The sequence below is a fragment of the Sapajus apella genome, unplaced genomic scaffold (assembly GCF_009761245.1).
Source record: "Sapajus apella isolate SASKATOON/1434 unplaced genomic scaffold, GSC_monkey_1.0 scaffold28, whole genome shotgun sequence".
In the NCBI taxonomy this organism is placed as follows: Eukaryota; Metazoa; Chordata; class Mammalia; order Primates; family Cebidae; genus Sapajus; species Sapajus apella.
The window spans coordinates 9,402,403-9,424,628 of NW_022436968.1; the positions used below are offsets into that span (position 1 = coordinate 9,402,403).

The window sequence follows — 22,226 nt, forward strand, 5'->3', positions numbered from 1 at the left end:
TGCTCTTTATCATATTGGGCCATGACTATCTCTCCTAGTGTTCTGCAAGAGCCCTGAGTAAAAATTGTGCCATTTTTCCTTGAATATTTAAAACTTAGCACCATATCTAGTATGAAGCAAAAACTCAATAAATGTTAGTTGAAAAAATAAATAGAAGGCAAGATTTACTCAATAATTGCTGCTGGTACTTACCTGATTTGTAGAGACAGCTTGATCTCTTGGTTGCTTTTCCATTACAATTAGCATTTGTCTCCTTCTACATAATTCACGAAAACAAAACAAATAGATCCATAAAAGAAATTTTAGTATTCAAACATCAACTATGATTTTTATATTTATTTTAGTACAAAAATTTAAGATTTTAAAAATTTATCATTAGTGTCAATTTATAAGAAATGTACGTTTTATTATGTTTACATTGCATGTATTATTTATAGAATTCCAAGTTCACAGTTGTATCAAAAGTTGTACTTAAAACTACCTACACATTTGGTGATTTGCTAAAACTTTGGGATTCAGCATATATTTGTACTCCCATCTAACACACCTAAGATTTAATATGGATGGCAATGTCAGATACTGCACATATTACCCCAGAAAGGTCAGTAATAAAATTTAGACACTGTTTTTAAAGGAGATTTTTTTTAAGTTAAGGGCATAGCCTTTATAATATGTTGGCCAATATGACGTCAAATGTCAAAGCTGTTAGAAAAAATTTTTTTTGACTCTTAGCATATTTAATGTGGCAATTGATATAGTAGAACAGTGAACTAAGCCCAATGTACATTTGTCAAACGTTCATTCTAAAACTGCACTATAGAAAAGCAATTGTGGTAAATATGCTACAATTAGGAGTTATACATAATTTACTGTCTCAATTATTATACATTATAGGACACGGAAAATCATGCCACTTTCGACCCTAGTCATGAAGAATTCTTTTGGAAATGATTTAATAAATTTCTAGTTTATTGAAATCTATTTCAAACCACATTAACTCCCTAGGACAGTTGAGCTAGTTAATACTATATTAATAATGAAACCAACGATGCATATTTGATTCCTATAACAAGTTAGCAGCTGACAGAGAAAATCTATTTCATGTCCAAAAGTTATACCTTGAAACTTCGCTGGTATCTTTTCAACAGCAGGTAACTAATCACTGGTCAAAAACTACTAATACTAAATCAGTACTAGTACAAGCCCAATCAAAAAAGCTCAACTTTATACTTCCTCTAAAAGTTGCAGATACATACCATGAACTAACATCTTGTATCTTACATTTAAACAGACTGTTCTAGGGCTATTAAAATGTTATTATGATTTGACTAACTTTAGAGAATAAAGTTGTTTTGTGCGATTACATAAATAATGACATTTTTGTATACCAGTATGATCATAAGATTGTATCCCTTTTATTGTGTTTGTATTTGGAGTAAAAGAACTCTTATTTACCTCTTCTCTTGAAGGATCCAAAAATGCCTGTGAAAGTCTGGATAAATTTCTTGTGGGTGATGCCTGAGCTGCAATAATTGAACCTTGGCCTGCAATGTTAGTATCTCCTAGAAAAAGAAGAGATAACTTTAAATATGAGAAGTTGATATTGCTGGGACAGGGTTAACATTAGTTTACAGCATTACTCCAACATTCTCCCTGCTCAGCTGCCACAGTGACTAGAGTTGCCACATCAGGGATTTATTTGAGTCAAGGAAATATCTCCAAAAATAACATGACTTTTTTGATGTTTACTGCCTACAAATTTCCAATGGTTCTCATTGCCGTCAAAAACAAGTCTGAAATCCTAATTTATTTAATGTTTTTATGCCAGCTTAATCTTTTGCTATAACCACAGCCCATTGCTAGAACTAAATGTTTGCATTTCATTAAGTAGGCAATGAAAAACTCTTTGAATAGTGAAATAAACAAAGCCATGTTTTAGGAATATTGTTTACATAAACAAATGTATAGTGAGTGAAATAGAGGAAGATTAAATTGGAGGAAGGGTACTGCAATAGAGAAGAATGGAGAAAATCAAGCATAGGAACAATGAGAATGAAAAAGAGTGAAGGTCAAGATAAATCAAGAAAGTAGAGACAGAAAGTGTGAACTTTTAGATGCAAAGCTTAGGAGGAAGAGTCCAAGACAACTCAGGTTTTGTGCCTGGGTGAAAATAAAAGGGTCAGGAAGATGATGATGAATTTAGTTTTGTGTTAAATTTGAGGTGATCTTTAGCTACTGGAAGAAGATCTCTCATATTTTCTGTATGCATATATCAGACATGCAGGTGAGCACATTTAGTGACTTGCATAAACACAACAAGGCACAGAAATATTGGATAATGCATATTTTATTTAAAGAGAAATGGGAAACAAAATGTACCATTTGTTGAAATATGGACACAATCTTGGGTATAATTCTCTGTATTCCAATCTGCTGGAGCCAATATGTCAGCATCTTTATCTATAACTACAAACAGCCATAGCAAGACCCTATCTTTTCCACACTTTGCAAATTTTGAAAGGACACTCATCCAGCAATCACTCAAATATATGGGCTAATTATAATATCTATATGCATAGAAAATTATATCATCCTTTTTCTAAAAAAGCATATTTTTATAATCAGATAAAACAACTAAGATATATAATTATATACTTAATAACAGAAAAATTATGAATATTGTCCATTTTCTTACCTCTATCATCGACAATACTTGAGTTTTTAGATATCATCCCATCTCTCTACATGGTGCCACATTAAAGAAAAAAATACATTAGTAACTGTGCTTCCAAAAGAGGTTCTGCTTTCTATCAATTAACCAATGAATACAGATGCTTTCCTTCTTTTATCCTGTAACTCATAAAAACTGCTTAGGTACAATATATATTATTAACCTCCTTTCCATATAATCTCAAATTTAACTAGTTAAAAACTGAGTTCAATATGTATCAGTGAATAAACTTACTTCTCCAGTCTTCCCTATTTTGCCTAAAGGCATGGTAATACATAAATGCTATGGTTAGTTCTAAAAAGTTTAGACTCATTCGGTTTGTCTCGAAGAAATCCAATCTAATCCATTCATACCCAGTCCAAACCAGTGTAATCCTTATTGAAAACACTGTCTAGAACCAAAGTAAAATTCATCATCCCAGGAACATTTTATTGGAATAACATTTTTCTGTGTCTGTCGCCTCACTAGACAATGAGTTTTTTAGAGGAGCAATTATGTATTATTCTTCTTTCTATCTTATATTACCCAATTTCCTTTTTTTTTTTCCATTATTCTAGCTTAGTACAACACCTGGTCAATAGTATATGCTCAATAAACATAAGCTATCCTTATTATTATTACTGCCAAATGTTTGTTTGGCTTATTTTCTGCTAAAATTCATACAGCGCCCGGCACAAAGCTAACTCAATACTTTCTCTGCCAGGAAAATGGATCAGGTTTCATGAATAAAAATTTCCCTAACCAATCAATACTATGCTGCTGAAGGAGAGAGCTCATGGAAATAAAAGTTAAGTAGATAAATTAATATATACAACACCAAACTTTAAAGCATAATTTTGTACCTTTTGATTTATACCATTATCCTGTACATTTGCCTGAACAACAGAAGTTGAGGTTTTTTTCATAAAATTCTCTGAACTATTTTGATTCTGATGAGCAGCAGTTGCTGTATTTCCTAAAAGTAAATAAAACAGAGAGAAACTCTAGTATTTTTTTTTAACAGCTTTAGGAATCTACAATAAAAGTACAATAAATTGTACCTATTTAATTATTTAGTTGATTTTGAAATATGAATCAAACTGTGGAATGATCACTGTATACAAGATAACATTTCTATTAACCCCTGAAGTTTTCTCATGCAACTTTGTAATCTATCTATCTATCTGTTCTCATAATCCAACAACAATAATCTGTACCTCTAACTCACGATTAGTTTGTGCTTTCTAGAATTTCATAGTTCCCTGGCTTCTTTCACTCATCACAACATTGTCACATATATCAAAGGTATATTTTTTATTTTTTATTTCTGAGAAGAATTCTATTGTATGGCTATTTCATAATTTTGTATACATTTATCTATTTATGGACATTTTGATTGTTTCCAGTTTTTATAAATAAATAAAATATTTATTTTGTTTATATTATTTTATTAATTTTATTATAAATAAATATAATTTTTATTTTACTCCAAATAAAATTTATAAATAAAAATTTCTATAAACTTTTATGTACAGGTCCTATGTGGACACAGTTTTTTTTTCATTTTTATTGGGTAAATACCTAGTAGCTGAATGAATGGGTTACATGGTAGGTTTAACTTAAAAATTAAAATGCCAAACCAGTTTATCAATGTGGTTGTGCCATTTTACATAACAATCAGCAGTGCATCAGGGTTGCAGTTCTTCCACATCCTTGCCAACACTTAGTAAGCAGAAGAAAAAGTAAAAATTTTAAAAAAGTAAAAAGAGAGAGAAAGAATGAAATAAAAAACTGGCTCTTAAGATGTTCAGTAAGTAATAAGCCAAAAACAAATAAGGTCACAAATCAGTAAAATAGAATCTACAGATAATTACTAAATGAAATAATAAAGAAATACATGAAAGTGTTTGCCAATAAATTTAAAAATATATACAAGAAACAAATTCCCTGAAAAATCCAAACGACCACATTTTATCACAAAGAAATAGATAATATGTATAGTCCTGTAGCAAAGAAATTAAGTAGGAAGTTTAAACTTTTCCACAAAAAAGCTACAGACTCAAAAGACTTCGCCTCTGAATTGTGCTAAATATGTAAGCAAGAAATTATGCTAATTCTACACAACTCTTCCAAAAATTAAAGAAGAGTGAACATTTCCTATCTCAAACTTTTACATCAGAATCACTTTGGTACAAAATATCATTACAGATATTATAATAAATTAAAAATTTTTTCAATTCCCCCATGAACAAATATGCAAGAATAATAAACAAAACAAATTATAAATATGAGGTATAATATGAAATAGAATATACTGACAATTACATAAATAATATAGTAATTATAATATAATTTAAAATAATATGATAAATATAATATAGTATCCTAATGCATATGTATCACATTTCCTTATGTTTTGGAACAAGATTAAGAGGTACACAATCACCATTGCTGTTCAACATTGTACTGAAGGTCCTAGACAGAGAGAAATAAATGAAAAGTGAATCCCAACTAAATAGCAGCAAGCTATTTTATAGAAATTGACAAGTTTTTAAAATTTGTATAGAAAGCAAAGGTTCTAGAATAATGAAGTCAACCTGGCATAACAACAAATGTTGGATAACTCAAACCACTGAATTTTGAAACTTATTTTAAAGCCACAATAATAAAGAAAATTGGGTATTTGCATAAATACAGATAAATGTATCAATCTGTAATCACTTTATATTTTCAAAGTTGCCAAAGCACCTAGATTTGTACAAGATAAGTTAGAATCCTCCTGTTTTCCCAGGTAGCAAGAAGTGCTATCAAACACCACTAGGATCCATGCCAGAAACACCACTAGAGCTATAATGCAGGAGCTTCCGTTGGCCAGAGGTGTTACAACATGAAGACAATGAGAAGACCTTAACAATGAGCCACTTTTACTTAATAAATAGTAAATATATTTTCTCTTCCTTATCACTTTCTCAATTTAATAACATTTTTTCTCTAGCTTACTTTATTGTAAGATTACAGTATATAATATATATAACATATATAACGTGTTATTCCACAGTTTATCTTATCAGTAAGGTCAAAGGTGGGCTGTTAGTAGGTTTCTGGGCAGCCAGAAGTTAACTGTAAATTTTTTGTGCAGGTCAGTGCTCCAACTCTCAGCCCTTAATGTTCAAATGACAACTGTACTTCTGGTCGTTCTATACATAATCACCAAAACATGGAAACAACACCAAATTTCAAATTTCTTTCAGCTCAAGAATGAATAAACAAAATCTGATGGATCCATGCAATGGAAAGGAACAACTATTGACACATGCAATAACTTGGATGAATTTCAGTGGTACTATGCTGAGTAAAAGAAGCCATTTTCACAAAGTCAAATAATGTATGATTCCATTTACATAACATTCTCCAACAGAAAAATAACTATATCCATGAGAACATACCACTATTTGATAATAATCCCAGAGGTAACATAACTAATAATCCCACAGGTAATTTGGGATTATTAGTTGGGAGAAGGAGGGTGTGACTGCAAATAAACAGGATGAGGGAGATTTTTGGAATATTGGACTGTTCTACATGTGATTGTGATCGAGGTTACACAAATCTATACATGTGATTGTACATGTAATTGTACAAAATATTCCATTTTGCTTTAGGATGATTTAAAAAAAACAAAATAAATGCCTTGAGATATTTTCTGAGAATGAAAAATTATAGAGACAAGATAAGGAGCTGGAGCAGGAAATTGACTTTGACCTCTGCCTGGAGAATCACCAGCTGCAAAACTGTGTGGAGCAAATTTCTCATAAGAGTATAGAGGATGTGACACTGTTCTGCGTTCATACTCATGATGCCATGATGAAGTGGAAACCAGAAAGACCTGATTATGGTGCATGGGAAAGAGGGGCACCTCTAAAAACATATGACTTGTAATGTCACTATTGCGTATTTCTGAAATTCACAAGAAGACCACAATGACACATATACCCTTCACTGAGACTGGAGAGTAACTATACATAACTGCTCACACCCAAGGCTGATATGGATCACATTACTTTACATTTCATCATTCAATAGTATATTTCTCCCAACCATGCTTAATTAAATTTGTGGGTCTATTCCCCAGACAATTGTCACAATAAACTGGTATCACAGTGGGGCTAAAAACAATATTTTCCATTGACCATCCATTCCTGAAATGTCACTGAGATTCTTTGACAACAGGAAGATCAGACTGATGCATTAAACACCAGATTCTTACAGGATCAGTTTGCTTGAGATAACTGCCTTAGAAATTGATAATTTACTTTTATTGTCTACATTTAGTGTAAGATGTAGAGCTGGTATTGCCATAAATTTGCCAATTATAAATAACCTTTTGGTATGTTGTAAAAACTGAACTTTAAAAATGGGACCTATGAATTTTGGAGTTACATTAACTGAATCTCAGTGATTCTGAGGCAGGAAGACAGCCGTGGCTAAGGCAACCCTATCTTTCCCAACATTTCTGATTCTTGATGAGACTAAGCAAATTGCATACTAACAGCATTTCCTTTATTTTTTTAACGAATAAGGATAAGAAATTTAACATTTCCTTTATTTTTTAACCAATAAGGCCAAGAAATTTAACTTTAATTTTTCTTTGAAATTTAATAATGGGAAATAAGTTAAACTGTTCAACTTTTGAACAGTCATGCTTTGATAATTTTTTTTGAAGATTTTTCTATTGTAACTTGGGCTTATGGTCTTTTAGTGAGTTCTAATGAACAACATGAAGAGAGACAGCATAAGTTGAAATTATAAAATGATGTTTCAGTAAGGGCCACAGTGAATCTGGAGTTAATGTACTTAATTTCTAACACATTTCAGAGTTTTCTGAAATTATTTTAAGCATAATTTTTTTACAAGTTGTTAGACATGCTATATTACATATTTAATCATAATAGAACTTTCATTTAATTTTCTAACATAGTAATATAATGTCAGGTTCAAAACAATAAGTCAATTATCTATGTATCAAATTCTAAAAGCAATTAAGGCCATATAGCTGTTGATAAGCATCACTCAAAATCAGTCATTTGACAAGAGAAAACAGAAGATTTATCTATATTTAAGTGAAAGAAGCTGTTACAAACTATCTTTCCCCAAATTATTGTTTAGTATCTCATGCTTCTTGTCACAATATTCAATTACCAGATATTTCTTCATACGTATTCTGGTCTCCAGCAGGATAAACTAAAATGATATCTTCAGAAGTCTTCCTTTTATTCTTTGGAGAAGCTTAAAGAAATATAATAAAACATTTATTTTTAATAATGATGACAGAATTACCCAAGATAGACTACTTATCCTTTTATGCCCAAGAAGAGCTGAACTATATGCTAATCTGTATGTGGGATTGTGAGAGAAATTGGAGAAGAGAGATGTGAAATGGGAGGAAAGACGATTCTTGAAATATTATCCCTTCATATTAAAAGATACCCTTGGAGGGATAGAATTTTTTTTTTGGCAGAAAGGGAAATCTGTACCTGGGCTCAACTGAAACATGTCATTTTCCATCTGGGTGCATACCAACATGTGACTGGGCTGAACAGTCAGCAGTCCACAGTGACTAAAGTAATTCTTGGATATGTGTTGATGCCTGACAGAGCAAATACACATGTATATTCCCTTCTTTGTGATAAAGATAATTACAATTTTGCTTTTCTAACTATTAAAGTGGCAGAAGGTCCTTACTGCATGTGTGTTCAGGGGGCTGTTATGATCCCCTGTTAAATGTAAGAGTGATCCGTTTCCATATTCACTGATCACTGAGCAGCTGCTTCTGGTATTTTCTTTCTTTTACTTTCTTGATCCCACTAAAAGTTGTCTATTTGTTGGAATGTAACAACATTACTATAGTAGTATAATTTAATTTAATTTATGCCATGGGTATTCTTTCTATTCTGTCACTTTGATAATATAAACTAAGCTCATTTATATACTACTTCTTCAACAACAGTGTATTTAAATAACAAATGTTTAAGCTATTTTAAATTCTTCCTACTATATGAGAAAGTTAATGAAGATGTAGTAAATGTATGGTTACTAAAGTGGTTTCATATCTGAGGCATGATATTGCTGTAATTGCCTTAATGAAGTAAATAGATTTAGTTAATCCATTTAGCAAACATGTACTTAGTGTATATGCTTTTCATGGTGTTCTGTTAAATACAAAGGTGGCAGTTTACTATTATAAATGATTAAGATGGTGGGAAGTATGTAATATGTGAATTAAAAGTGATAAATACTACTTCAGAGATTCATAGAAGAGGGGCCTTCCAGTTAGGGTTATAAAACATGACTTTTTGGCGTGTAATTTACAGTAGGGCTTAAAGAACTGTAGGATTTTGATAAGTGGATATAGTAATCAGGTCATTCTAAATTGAGAAAATTGGATACAGAGAGGAAGAGAAGCAGGAAAGATAACATGTGTTTTAGGAATGACCAGTAGTCTAATTTGACTAAACAACAAAATAAATTAAGTTCTTACTACATGCTAGAATTTTTATACTCTTTATAGGAATTATTTAGGAGTATTATCTTTGTTTTCAGATAATGAAACTGGCTTAATGAGTTTAAGTAATTTGCCCAAGCCATTACATCAATTGAAAATGATAAAACAGGATTGGACTTCTATAGTCAAGCACCAGAGAATTTTCATATCACTACTAGGTTATAGTTGCCATCTTCAAGGATGTAGTGTAAAATAAAGTTAAAAGTTAGGTAAGTACTGAACTTTAGATGCTGATAAATGCTTGCTGAAACAGTCAGAGCTTCATTTAATAGGTCATAATTTTAACGGTGGAGGAAGAAACTATCAGAACAGAGTTTTAAGCATAACAAGCAACAGTACAAAATGGATCTGAGGCAGGTAAAAAAAAGTCAAGAGAGGCTAGCTGGTAATCTACTGCAGTGACACAGGAAAGCTCTGACCTCGAAATGGGATTCATGGGATACTATGATGAAGCTGCATGGACAATAATTAGTTTCTTTCCCGATACTACACAATCAAAGATAGTTAAATCAAGTCTACAGTTCTGCATTCTGGCTGTGAAATTGTAGCTAATATCAGAAGAGAAAAATCCATTGTAATTTCATAATGTTATAAATAAAGGAAGCTGGTAGAGACTGGGCATAGCAAAGCCATTTCTCCTTATAAACTTACTTCATTTTTTCCTTCTTCATTTATTTGTTCCTTCTTTTTTCCCCTAATTCTCTACCTTCACCCTTTCTTACTGGTTGTCAGTATAATAGAACACCATGTTGCTATATAAGAGCAGTTATCTTATATACAAGTTTGTATCATTTCAGTAGTTATTTTAAATATAGGGAGGTTGGTTAGAACTACAGTACAGGCAAGCCTGTCTCCTGAGCCAATTGGTAAGATTGTTATAATTTGTTATAATTGTTACATTTATGCCTACTTTTCAACTTGTACTGTAATATAGAAATGCCTGGAACAGTGTCTGGCACAAAGGGAGTAACAAGTGTAAATACACAGAGTATTATAAAAGGATATTTAGGTAGATAAGCATTTCCTACTTAGCTACATCATCTTTTAATGTTCTCACATTCACCATGTTTTCCATCTTGACCTTTGTACTTCAATGTATTTTTCCCCATATCTTCTCCTTTAAAGCCAGTATCTTGCATTTTTTGTAAATGATAAGCCATTTTTTTCTCTAAAAGATCTTGTTTCTACAATATTAGAGAAGATATATTGGTTAATATTAACTTGTCATTAGAAATGTAAAACAATTTATTTAAAATGTGACAATATATTAAAAATGGATTATTAGTCCTGTCTTGACTTGTAATGTTATGAAAATAAGAGAATAATAAAGGTTAAATTTCCATTGTGATCAAACACAAAGAATACATTTAATACACATGCAATTTACCGCTCTACACATCATCAGAGGACTAATCCAGTTTCTGATCAGGCAGAGTATCATATCCATGGCTGCCCTGGTGAGTTAAAGTAATTTCTCAATCATCTTCAATTGGAAGATTCCTGCGGGCTTACCCAAATATCACTCAGGTCTACCAGACATAAACATAATATAGTACATAAAATGTGATTTCCCTTTCTGAATATCTGGGCTACTGTTGAATGTACTAGAAAGACAATAAATGCATATAGAAAAAAACCCCAGAGATTCTCAGAGGGTTCTTGCAATATTTAGCAAGAAATGGATTAGCTCATGTAAAACAACTACCCAAGACTACAGTAAAGACCTTCCTAAAGGACTGGGGAAAACAGTCACTGGAACCTACCTAGGTGTAGAAAACATGCCTATTCCCACTAGAAATATTTCACTGTAAAGCTACACTGGAAAAACTTCATGAGTCATAAGGCTTTGAGTAGAGAAGGAAGAGGGGTCTTAACTCAGTAGCAGGGAATAATAAGTCCCAGATTGCACATGGCTCTGGCCCCACCAGCAAATCATAAAAGGCAAGACCTTTACAATCAAATTGTTTCCAAATAAATTATCTACATCCAAAAATTCTAAATAATATTTATAATAACATAAAAATATTCAGTATACAAAGTAAAATTTATGTCTGGCATCCAATCAAAGCACACTAGATATAAAGAAACAGGGGAATATGGCTTACAAAATAAGTAGACCAACTGAATTAACTCAAAAATGACAAAAATGAAACAGTACAGTCAATATAATTGCAATTTGTGTGTAAACAAAGTGAAGAAGAGATATGGGAGATATAAAAAGTTCCAAAAGCAGTTTTCAAATATGTGAGATGAACAATACAATGGATGTGTTAATGGTGGAGTAGACATTCCAAAAGATTAGATAATGTGAATTGAGAAACAGAAACCATCCAAAAGAAAACACAGAGGGGTGAATAAATGAAAAATTTCAGAGAGATATGGGACAACTTCAAGCAGCCTAATAAATACTTGAAGAGAGGAGAGAGAAGATAAAATTAATATTTGATAATAATGACCTAAAGTGTTTCAAATTTGATGAAAACCATAAACCCACAGTTCAAAGAAGCCCAAAATACCAAAGCATAGGAAACAAGAAAAATTTCATCAAGGCATAACAATCAAATTTCTCAAAATTACTGATAAAAAGAAAAATTTTTTAATTTACTAGAAAAGCAAATTATGTTACATAGAGAAAAATAAAGTTTAAAGACAGTAGATTTTCCTTGGAACCAATGTAGAGAAGAAAGTGAAACAGCATCTTTAAAGTATTAAAATAAAAAAATAGTCAATGGTGAATTCTATACCTAGTTGATTTAACCAATATATACTCAAAGAAGTTTTCAAAAATAAGGGTAAAGTCTTTTGCAGACATAAAAAAGTAAATTGCAGTAGGAGCAATGTTAAAGAAAGCCGTTCAGATAGAAGAAAAAAATGATAGCAGATGAAAATATGGGTATACAAAAAAAGAATAAAGAGCATAAAAAATTTAAGTATATGGCCAAATATAATATGCGACTTATTTACATCATGATAAAAGATAAATAATTATTTAGACAAACTTGACAATGTAGTGTGGGATTTATTACATATATGATTATAAATAAATGACCAAAATAGCATAAAGGCCAAATGGAAAAAAAATTAAAGCATAATATTGCAAAGTTCTTATATGTGAAATGGTATAATATAGTATAATCACCCTTTACAATCTACCCTAATAAATTAAACATATATACTATAATCCTTAAACTAACTGGTAAATTTTAAACAAAGAAACAATATACAAAATACATACAAAGGGATCATTAAAAATCCAAAAAAAAAGGCAGAAAATGCAGAAAAGAACACAGATGAGACAAATGAAAACAAAGAATGAGATGGCAGTTGGTAAACTATCATGTTAATAATCATACTAAGTGTAAATGCTGCAAACACCTAGATGACACGCAGTTTTCAGATTTCATATGAAAGCAAAGCCCATCTATATGAGTAGTAACCACACACACACACACACACACACACACACAGAGAGAGAGAGAGAGAGAGAGAGAGAGAGAGAAAGAGAAATAAAGACCTATATTTGGTCTTAAAAGTAAAACACAAGAAAATGATATGCCTTGCTAACAGCAATCAAAATAAAGCTGAAGTGGCAATATTAATATTATATGCAATATTAGAGCAAAAAATGATACCAGAAGAAAATATTTTCATAATAATAAAAACAATCAAATCACCAACAGACATAACAATTCTAACACTTTTCACCTGATACTGAGCTTCAAATAAATAAAACAAAAACTGAAATACTAGCCAAATCCAAAAATATAATCAGAGATTTCAAAACTGTTTATTTCAATAATTGAGAGAACAAGTAGACAGAAATCGAGCTAGGATTTAGATTTGAACAACTCTGTCAATGAACTTGATATCTAGAGAACAGTTGTAAAATACTTCACCCAACTACAGTAAAAATAAAATATTTTTCAAATATACATTCGTGATTTACCTAAAAATGTAATTTGTGATGATAAAATATGTCTAAATATACTTAAAAAGATTTGGGAACTAAAACTGTGTTATTTGACCAAAATAAAAGTAAATTTGAAATCAATAGCAGAAAAATCTTGGATACATTCCAAATATTTAGAAGCTAAATGACACACTTCTAAATAACCAATGATTCAAAGATAAAATTAAAAGATAAAGTATTTTGAATTGAATAAATATCAATAAATATCACAGCATATCAAAAAAACCTGGCGACTCTTGATAGACTAGTGTTAGGGAAATTTAGATAGTACTAAATTTCAATACTAGAAAAGAAGAAATGTCTTCAATTAATGACTTCCACCTAAAGAGAGAAAGCTATTTAACAAAAAATAAGTATATAACAAAAAATAATAACACAAATTGACAAAATAGAAAGAAAACAGACAAATTCATTAAAACTAAAAACTTACAGTTTGAGAAAATCAGAAAATAAGAAATAAGAAGAAAAGGAAAAAGCAACTGTAGTTGGGACTAATAAGGAAAAAAGAAGTTACAAATTTCCATATCAGTAAGGTGAGCGGGTGACATCACCAGGGTCTAGAGATATTCAAAGGATAACAAAGGAATGTTATAAACAACTTTGTCGATAAATCCCACAATTCAGATGATATGAAAAGATTCCTAAAACACACTATCAAAACTGTTTTAAAAATAATGTTTTGAATTGATATGTTTATTAAGGAAATTGAATATGTAGTTAAGTAGCTTCCCACGAAGAAAATTCATACCCAAATGTCTTCACTGATTAATTCCATAAAATATATAAAAAATAAACAATACCAATTTTAAAATAATTTTTCCAAAAATCTGAAGAGGGAATACATACTGATTTATGACATGAGCCCAGCATTGCCCTGATACCAAAATCAGGAAAGGGTAGTGTAAGAAAACTACATTTTGCACTAACATCTCTAGTACAAAAGTCTGAACAAAATTTTGGCAAATATAATAAAACAATATGTAAAAATGATAATACAATCGCACCCAGTGTATTGGTGTAATGACCATTTGTTCAGGATTCATTTAACATTTAAAAATTAATTTATGTTATCTACTATGCAATGAACCACAAAAGAAAACTTACATGTGAATTTAATAAAGCCACAGAATAAAATATTTGACAAAATCTTACATTCATTTCTGATAGAAATGTTCAGCAAACTAGAAATATAAGAAAATTTTGGCAACCTGATGAATGACATCTGTAGAAAACTCACAGCTAACCCTATAATTACTGGTGACAGTTAATACTTTTCCCTTGAGATCAAGAACAAAGAGAGCACTATCAAACAAATCATCAATCAAAAATAGCTAGCATGTCTGCTTCCATACTGAAAGTTGTAGGCAGCGAGATCAAGCAAGAAAAAAAAAATTAAAGATATTCTCATTGGAAGAAATAAAACTCCCTTTATGCACAGAAATGATCATCTATGTAGACTATTAATTGGCATGTAGAAAAAAGTACTACCAGAACTGACTATGATTTTAACAATGCAGGATATAAGAGGAATACACATAAGTCAGATGTTATTCTATATATTAGCATTAAGTATTCAAAATTTGAAATTTAAAAAATATATGTTACAATAGCATAAACTGTATGAAATACCTAGGGATGAATCTATGAAAAGATGTATAACAACAGTACAGTGCAAACTACATAGCACTGTTAAGAGAAATTAAGTAGACCTAAATAAATGAAAAGACATATGATTTTTGAGTTGAAAAACTCAATATTATTAAGTGGTAAATTGTGCCCAAACTGACCTATTGAGTTAATGCAAATCCGATAAAAATAAATCTCAGCAAGACGTTTTGGTAGAAATTAATAAGCTGATGCTAAAATTAGTATGGAAATACAAAGGACTTGAGATTAACTAAAACAACTGAAATAGAAAAACAAATGTGTATGGCTAGCATTACACATTGAAAGAATTTATTAAAGGTACAATAATCAAACAAATAGGTCAAAGAATAGAAGAGAGTCCAAAAATAGGGCCATACAAATAACTTTTGATGAAGATATTAAGAGCAAAATCTGAACTATAAGACATAATTTGCAGTGAAAACATAACATCAAATCTGAAGATCATAAGACATAAAAATATTAAGAAACACAAAGGAATTCAAAATCTCATAATAAAACAAGATTCACAAAAGACAATTGTAAAATAACCTCATTGGAAATACTGGTGTTCAAATGGCTCTGCCATTAGCGTGGCTTAGGCAGCCTGTGTTGTCATCAGGCTTACAGTCAGTGACCACGTCTAATGGACACTCCTCCGATTTTGTTCAGTTGCATTATTAGTCTTCACTAAAATCGACCAAAACTCCTTGAGTAGCAATTGACATTAGGCAAAAGAAGAAAAATCTAGTGCGTTCAATTGCTTCTGGAAAACAAAGATACTTTCAGAGATGTGCAGTTTCAGAGTATACAGAAGAGAACAACTTGGTGAGACCTCTCATTGAAAAATAGTGAAAAATTGAATATTAAAAATATTAATAATAATTATGGCTGGGCATGGTGGCTGACACCTGTAATCCCAGGCTTCAGGAGGCCAAGGTGGGAGAATCATTTGAGCTCAGGAGTTCGAGACCAGTATGAGCAATGTAGCGAAAACTCATCTCTACAAAAAAGTAGAAGAAGAGAAAAAGAGGAAGAGGAAGAGGAAGAAGAAGGATAAGGAGAAGGAAAAGGAAAAGGAGAAGGAGGAAGAAGAAGAGAAAGAGGAAGAAGGAGGAGGAGCAGGAAAAACAAAAAAGAAAAAAGAAAAATAATAATCATGGTAAATTGGAATAAGCTGAGCCTGCAATATGAACAGTGAGTGTCTGATGGTACTGAAAGATACAGGTAAGAAAGAGAATGAAAGATAAGCATACATATTTAAACTTCTAATATTTTTACAAAATTGCTATATAACAATATATGTCAATACAAATCAAATTGTTTAAATCTTACACTCACATCTAGGTTTCTTAACAATAACCTATTTAAAATTGCTATTTAGAAATTTAGATCAATATTTATCAACATGCCAAGTTGATAATGATATTTTATTGAATGAAAAAACAGTCTACACACAGCTTGTGAGGTATAATATCATGTATTTAATTATTAATTGGGATAAATAAATATTTTTAGAAACATTCTGGTGGGGTGTATGTGTGAACTAAAAAGTTGATAGGGTGGTGGTGGTAGGATTTTTCTCTTTCTTTATATTAATTTACACTCTAAATCACAAAATCTTATATATTATTAGAGATAAAAACAGGTAACCTAAGTAAAATTAACCGGTAAAAGAAAAAATGAGAAATCCTGCCAAAAATTGCTGGTTCTAAAAAAACTAATTCAGTCACTTAATTTTTTCATAGTAATTACAAGTTCAGTTTATGTTGTAAAAATAAAGCACAAAATAGTTATATCACATAATAGTACTTTTTATATTATAGTCAAAATATACTAAAATTGTCCATAACTTTCAGTTTTATATCATGCATATTATTTGGAGTAACTGATCATCAGTCATCTCACAACTGATTTGTACTTCAAAAAACCAAAACAAAATCTTCTCTTCAAACAGCTCGAGTTAGTGGTTAAAGCTCACCCTACCTTCCTGTCACTCTCTTCTCTGTTTCTATGCCGTTGTTCTTCTATCCTCTCTTCTCTTTTAACATCTTCTGCCATCTTTGTCAGAAGTAACATCTCTTTTGTCTTCCATTCCTAGAAATCACAACATTACTGCACTTGGCGTTTGTTCACTGCACAATAATATCTTTGTATTTTGTCCCATCAAAAAGTATATTAAACAAGTCAGAGCCTAATAGAAATCAGGTTAAGCAAAATAAAAGTCATACATTGGATTTAGAATAGACTTTTCTTTCTTCATTCTTATTAGGAATGCAGATATGATTATTTTTTACTAAAGCTAAATTTAGAAAAAAATTCCTCTCCACAATAAAGGCTTTAAGAGAGTTCAATAGTGTCTAGTAACTTTCTAACTTTCTTTTAGAGTAGAAACTGGCTCATATACATACTTCCTGGTATCCACCTCACAATTTCATGTAACAACTTGTGTATTATAGCTATAAAGAATATTTAATGGGAACAAATTATTTTGAGCTGAAATGACTTCAGGCAGTACAATGTACAGTTAAAATTATTTACAAGTGAAACAACTGTACACAATTTATCTCTTAATATTTTAAAGTTGTTATCTCTCACCTCTTCGATTTTTCTACGAAGAGCAAGTTTTCTTCTTGTGTGTTCCCGCTGTCGTCTTTCTTCTCTATCCATCAGGTATAGGCGTTGTTCTTCTGCTGTGCGTTCAAGTTGTTCTAGTTTTCTACTTATCATATCCAAATATCTGAATAAGAGTGCAAATATTACTGAAGGTGAATTAGCTGTTTCTTTTATGATGGCATCATCTGTCATGCCATTTCCAAACCACTTCCTTGCTTACCTTTCATTTCTTGAGCTACAGGAATTTTACTGTTTTTCTATCAGTCCTGTTTATAAACCTTTAAAACAGCCCTGAATGTCCACTGGATAAACAATGAAATGAAGGCAGAAATAAGGATATTCTTTGAAACCAAGGACAACAAAGACACAATGTACCAGAATCTCTGGGACACATTTAAAGCAATGTCTAGAGGGAAATTTATAGCAATAAATTCCCACATGAGAAGCAAGGAAATATCTAAAATGGACACCCTATCATCAAAATTGAAAGAGCTAGAGGAGCAAGATCAAAAAAACTCAAAAGCTAGCAGAAGACAAGAAATAATTAAGATCAGAGCAGAACTGAAGGAGATAGAGACACAAAAAATCCTTCAAAAATCAATATTTCTAGGAACTGATTTTTGAAAAGATCAACAAAATAGAAGACCACTAGCCAGATTAATAAAAAAGAAAAGAGAGAAGAATCAAATAGATGCAATAAAAAACGATAAAGGGGATATCACTACCGATTTCACAGAAATACAAACTACCATCAGAGATTACTATAAATAACTCTATGCACATAAACCAGTAAACCTGAAAGAAATGGATAAATTCCTGGACACTTGCACACTCCCAAGCCTAAACCAGGAAGAAGTTGAAACCCTGAATAGACCAATAACAAGGGCTGAAGTTGAGGCAGCAATTAATAGCCTACCAACAAAAAAGAGTCTAGGTCTAGATGGATTCACAACCAAATTCCACTAGAAATACAAAGAGGAGCTGGTACCACTGGTTCTGAAACTATCCCAAACAATCCAAAAAGAGGGAATCCTTCCCAAATCGTTTTATGAGACAAACATCATCCTGATACCAAAACCCAACAAAGACTCAACAAAAAAAGAAAACTTCAGCCAATATCCATGAGGAATATCAATGCAAAAATCTTCAATAAATTACTGGCAAACCGATTGCAACAGCATATCAAAAAGCTTATCCATCATGATCAAGTAGGCTTCATCCCGGGGATGCAAGGATGGTTCAACATACGCAAGTCTATAAAGGTAACCCACCACATAAACAGAACCAAAGACAAAAACCACATGATTATCTCAATAGATCCAGAGAAGGCCTTCAACAAAATTCAACAGCCCTGTATGCTAAAAACTCTCAAGAAACTAGGTATTGATGGAATGTACCTCAAAATAATAAAAGCTACATATGACAAACCCACAGCCAATACTGAATGGGCAAAAACTGGAAGTATTCCCTTTGAAATCTGGCACTAGACAAGGATGCCCTCCCTCAATACCACTCCTATTCAATATAGTACTGGAAATTCTAGCCAGAGCAATCAGGCAAGAAAAAGAAATAAAGTGTATTCGATTAGGAAACAAGGAAGTCAAACTGTCTCTATTTGCAGACAACATGATTGTATATTTAGAAGACCCCATCGTCTCAGCCCAAAATCTCCTGAAACTGATAAGCAACTTGAGCAAAGTCTCAGGATACAAAATCAATGTGCAAAAATCACAAGCATTCCTATACACCAATAACAGACTTAAAGAGAGCCAAATAAAGAACGAACTGCCATTCACAATTGCTACAAAGAGAATAAAATACCTAGGAATACAACTAACAAAGGATGTAAAGGACATCTTCAGGGAGAACTACAAACCACTGCTCAATGAAATAAGAGAAGACACAAGCAGACGGAAAAACATTCCATGTTCATGGTTAGGAAGAATCTATATTTTGAAAATGGCCATACTGCCCAAAGTAATTTACAGATTCAACACTATCCCCATCAAGCTACCTATGACCCTCTTCACAGAACTGGAAAGAAACCACCTTAAACTTCATATGGAACCAAAAGACAGCCCACATAGCCAAGTCAATTCTAAGCAAAAAGAACAAAGATGGAGGCATCATGCTACCTGACTTCAAACTATACTACAAAGGCTACATTAATCAAAACAGCATAGTACTGGTACCAAAACAGAGATATAGACCAACGGAACAGAACAGAGTCCTCAAAGGCAATGCCACACATCTACAAGCATCTGATCTTTGACAAATCTGACAAAAAGAAACAATGGGAAAAGGATTCCCTGTTTAATAAATGGTGTTGGGAAAACTGGCTAGCCATGTGCAGAAAGGAGAAACTGGACCCCTTCCTGATACCTTACACTAAAATTAACTCCAGATATATTAAAGACTTAAACATAAGGCCTAATACCATAAAAACCCTAGAAGAAAACCAACGCAAAACCATTCAGGACATAGGCAAAAGCAAGGACTTCATGACTAAAACACCGAAAGCATTGGGAACAAAAGCCAAAATAGACAAATGGTATCTAATTAAACTCCAGAGCTTCTGTGCAGCAAAAGAAACAATCATTAGAGTGAACTGGCAACCAACAGAATGGGAAAAAATTTTTGCGATCATTAAAAAATCTGGAGACAACAGATGCTGGAGAGGATGTGGAGAAATAGGAACACTTTTACACTGTTGGTGGGAGTGTAAATTAGTTCAACCATTGTGGAAGACAGTGTGGCGATTCCTCAAGGACCTAGAAATAGAAATTCCATTTGACCCAGCAATCCCATTACTGCGTATATATCCAAAGGATTATAAATCATTCTTTTGTAAAGACACATGCACACGTATGTTCACTGCAGTACTGTTTACAATAGCAAACACCTGGAACCAACCCAAATGCCCATTGATGATAGACTGGACAAGGAAAAGTGGCACATATACACCATGGAATACTATGCAGCCATAAAAAATGATGAGTTCATGTCCTTTGTAGGGACATGGATGAATCTGGAAACCATCATTCTCAGCAAACTGACACAAGAACAGAAAATCAAACACCGCATGTTCTCACTCATAGGTGGGTGTTGAACAATGAGAAAACATGGACACAGGGAAGGGAGCATCACAAACTGGGGTGTGTTGGGGGGTCTAGGGGAGGGAAAGCAGGGTGTAGGGAGGGTAGGGAGGGATAACATGGGAAGAAATTCCAGACATAGGTGACAGGGAGTGGAAGCAGCAAACCACATTACTATGTAGGTACCTATGCAACAATCCTGCATGTTCTGTACATGTACCCCAGAACCTAAAGTGCAATAAAAAAATCCATATATATATATATATATATGAAAGATTTATTGACTTCAAAAAAAAAACCAGCCTAACCTACCAACTCAGCATGTTTTACTCATTATAAGGTCTTCCCAATACCCAATTATCTAATATTATGACAAAGATAATGGTAAAAAGTGGACCAAAGTTATTCAAAACATATTTCACAGTAAGCATTCACAAATCAGTAGGTTTAAGAAGATGTGCTTGTAAATATGGCAGAAATAGCTGAAACGGTAACTTCAAAAGTGGAAAAAGAAAATGAATTCTCTAAGAAAAAGTGGGCATTGGGCTCCTTATAAGTCCTTCAACAAACCTCCCAACTGTAGTCTGCATCTCTGGTACATCAATATGTATTATGGCAACAATACCATGTAATGAAACCATGGAATGAATATAGAAGTCAGGAAATGTAGCCAAATTCCTTACTCTGCCCCTAGGGCAGGAAAAAGAACTATAACGTCCTTTACTTCCTAAGAAATGGGCTTGTTCATGGAATGGCCATGATTGAATATGACTGAGTCATATCTAAATGAGCTTATGCTCTTTTTTTTATAGATAACACATATTTATATATTGGCATCAGTTATACCAAATCTTTTTTTGACTTTGCACTAACTTCCTCAAACAATGCTGTCAATCCTTAAAGATGAATCATAAAAAGCTGTTATTGCTTGAGGCATGTGCTACAGATCCTTTCTCTCCCTATTCTACTATAGAAAAATTTTGGATCTAATTTTTCCTTCAATGATCAGTTTGCCTTATCCCTGCGGCTTTCAGCAACGCTAATTCCTCTGGTAGTAAATTCTTCCACCTCTTGGTTTTGCTTCCTTCTCTACTCTGAAAAATCCAGGAGAATGGTGTCTAGGTCTTACAAAAGATTGTTCAATTCTTTCTAACATTTTCCAACTTATTTGGGTCCACAACATACACATAAAATATGCATCAACGTTTATCTTACCTATGCCTCATTAGCCGCTCCTGGTCCTTGATAGATTCAGTGCCCTCCTTTAACAACCAGTTCTGGACTTGGGCAACATCACAATATTGAGGGATTTGATTGTTTTCTGGTACGTTATGTAGCTGTTTTGCAAGTATTTTCTATTTAAGAAATGTGTATATTACATATATATATATATGTTTTTTACATTTCCCAGAAATAAAATCATATAAATTCCTATATTTTATAAATGCTTAATTCTGATTAATTGCATTTAAGTCTATTTTGAATCTGTTAAAGACACAGACAAGTAAACTAAGATTCATCTTTCTAAAAATAAAAGGTAAAATTTCCATTTATTTGTCGATGTATTCTAAGTTAAATAAAAATATGCAGGAAGTAGAGAAGAAACACTGGGCACAGAAAGAAGTGGGG

At 32.2% G+C, this 22,226-nt stretch overlaps 1 protein-coding gene across 7 annotated transcripts in view; it reads right to left on the minus strand.

Moving 5' to 3' along the window:
• FSIP2 (fibrous sheath interacting protein 2) overlaps positions 1 to 22,226 on the minus strand; it is a 95,868-nt gene that overhangs the window by 66,775 nt on the left and 6,867 nt on the right. For 4 of the 7 annotated variants that reach the window (XR_004273271.1, XM_032292728.1, XM_032292727.1 and 1 more), the window contains 9 exons: positions 21,813 to 21,952; positions 17,485 to 17,626; positions 16,873 to 16,983; positions 10,330 to 10,456; positions 7,910 to 7,996; positions 3,574 to 3,686; positions 2,696 to 2,741; positions 1,456 to 1,562; positions 193 to 253 (listed from right to left, as the gene is read on the minus strand). Coding sequence is in view for 6 of the 7 variants with exons in the window: in XM_032292728.1 (XP_032148619.1) it covers positions 193 to 253; positions 1,456 to 1,562; positions 2,696 to 2,741; positions 3,574 to 3,686; positions 7,910 to 7,996; positions 10,330 to 10,456; positions 16,873 to 16,983; positions 17,485 to 17,626; positions 21,813 to 21,952 (934 nt within the window). In the remaining variant the exon portion in view is untranslated. The other 3 variants (XM_032292731.1, XM_032292730.1, XM_032292732.1) reach the window with 3 other exon arrangements.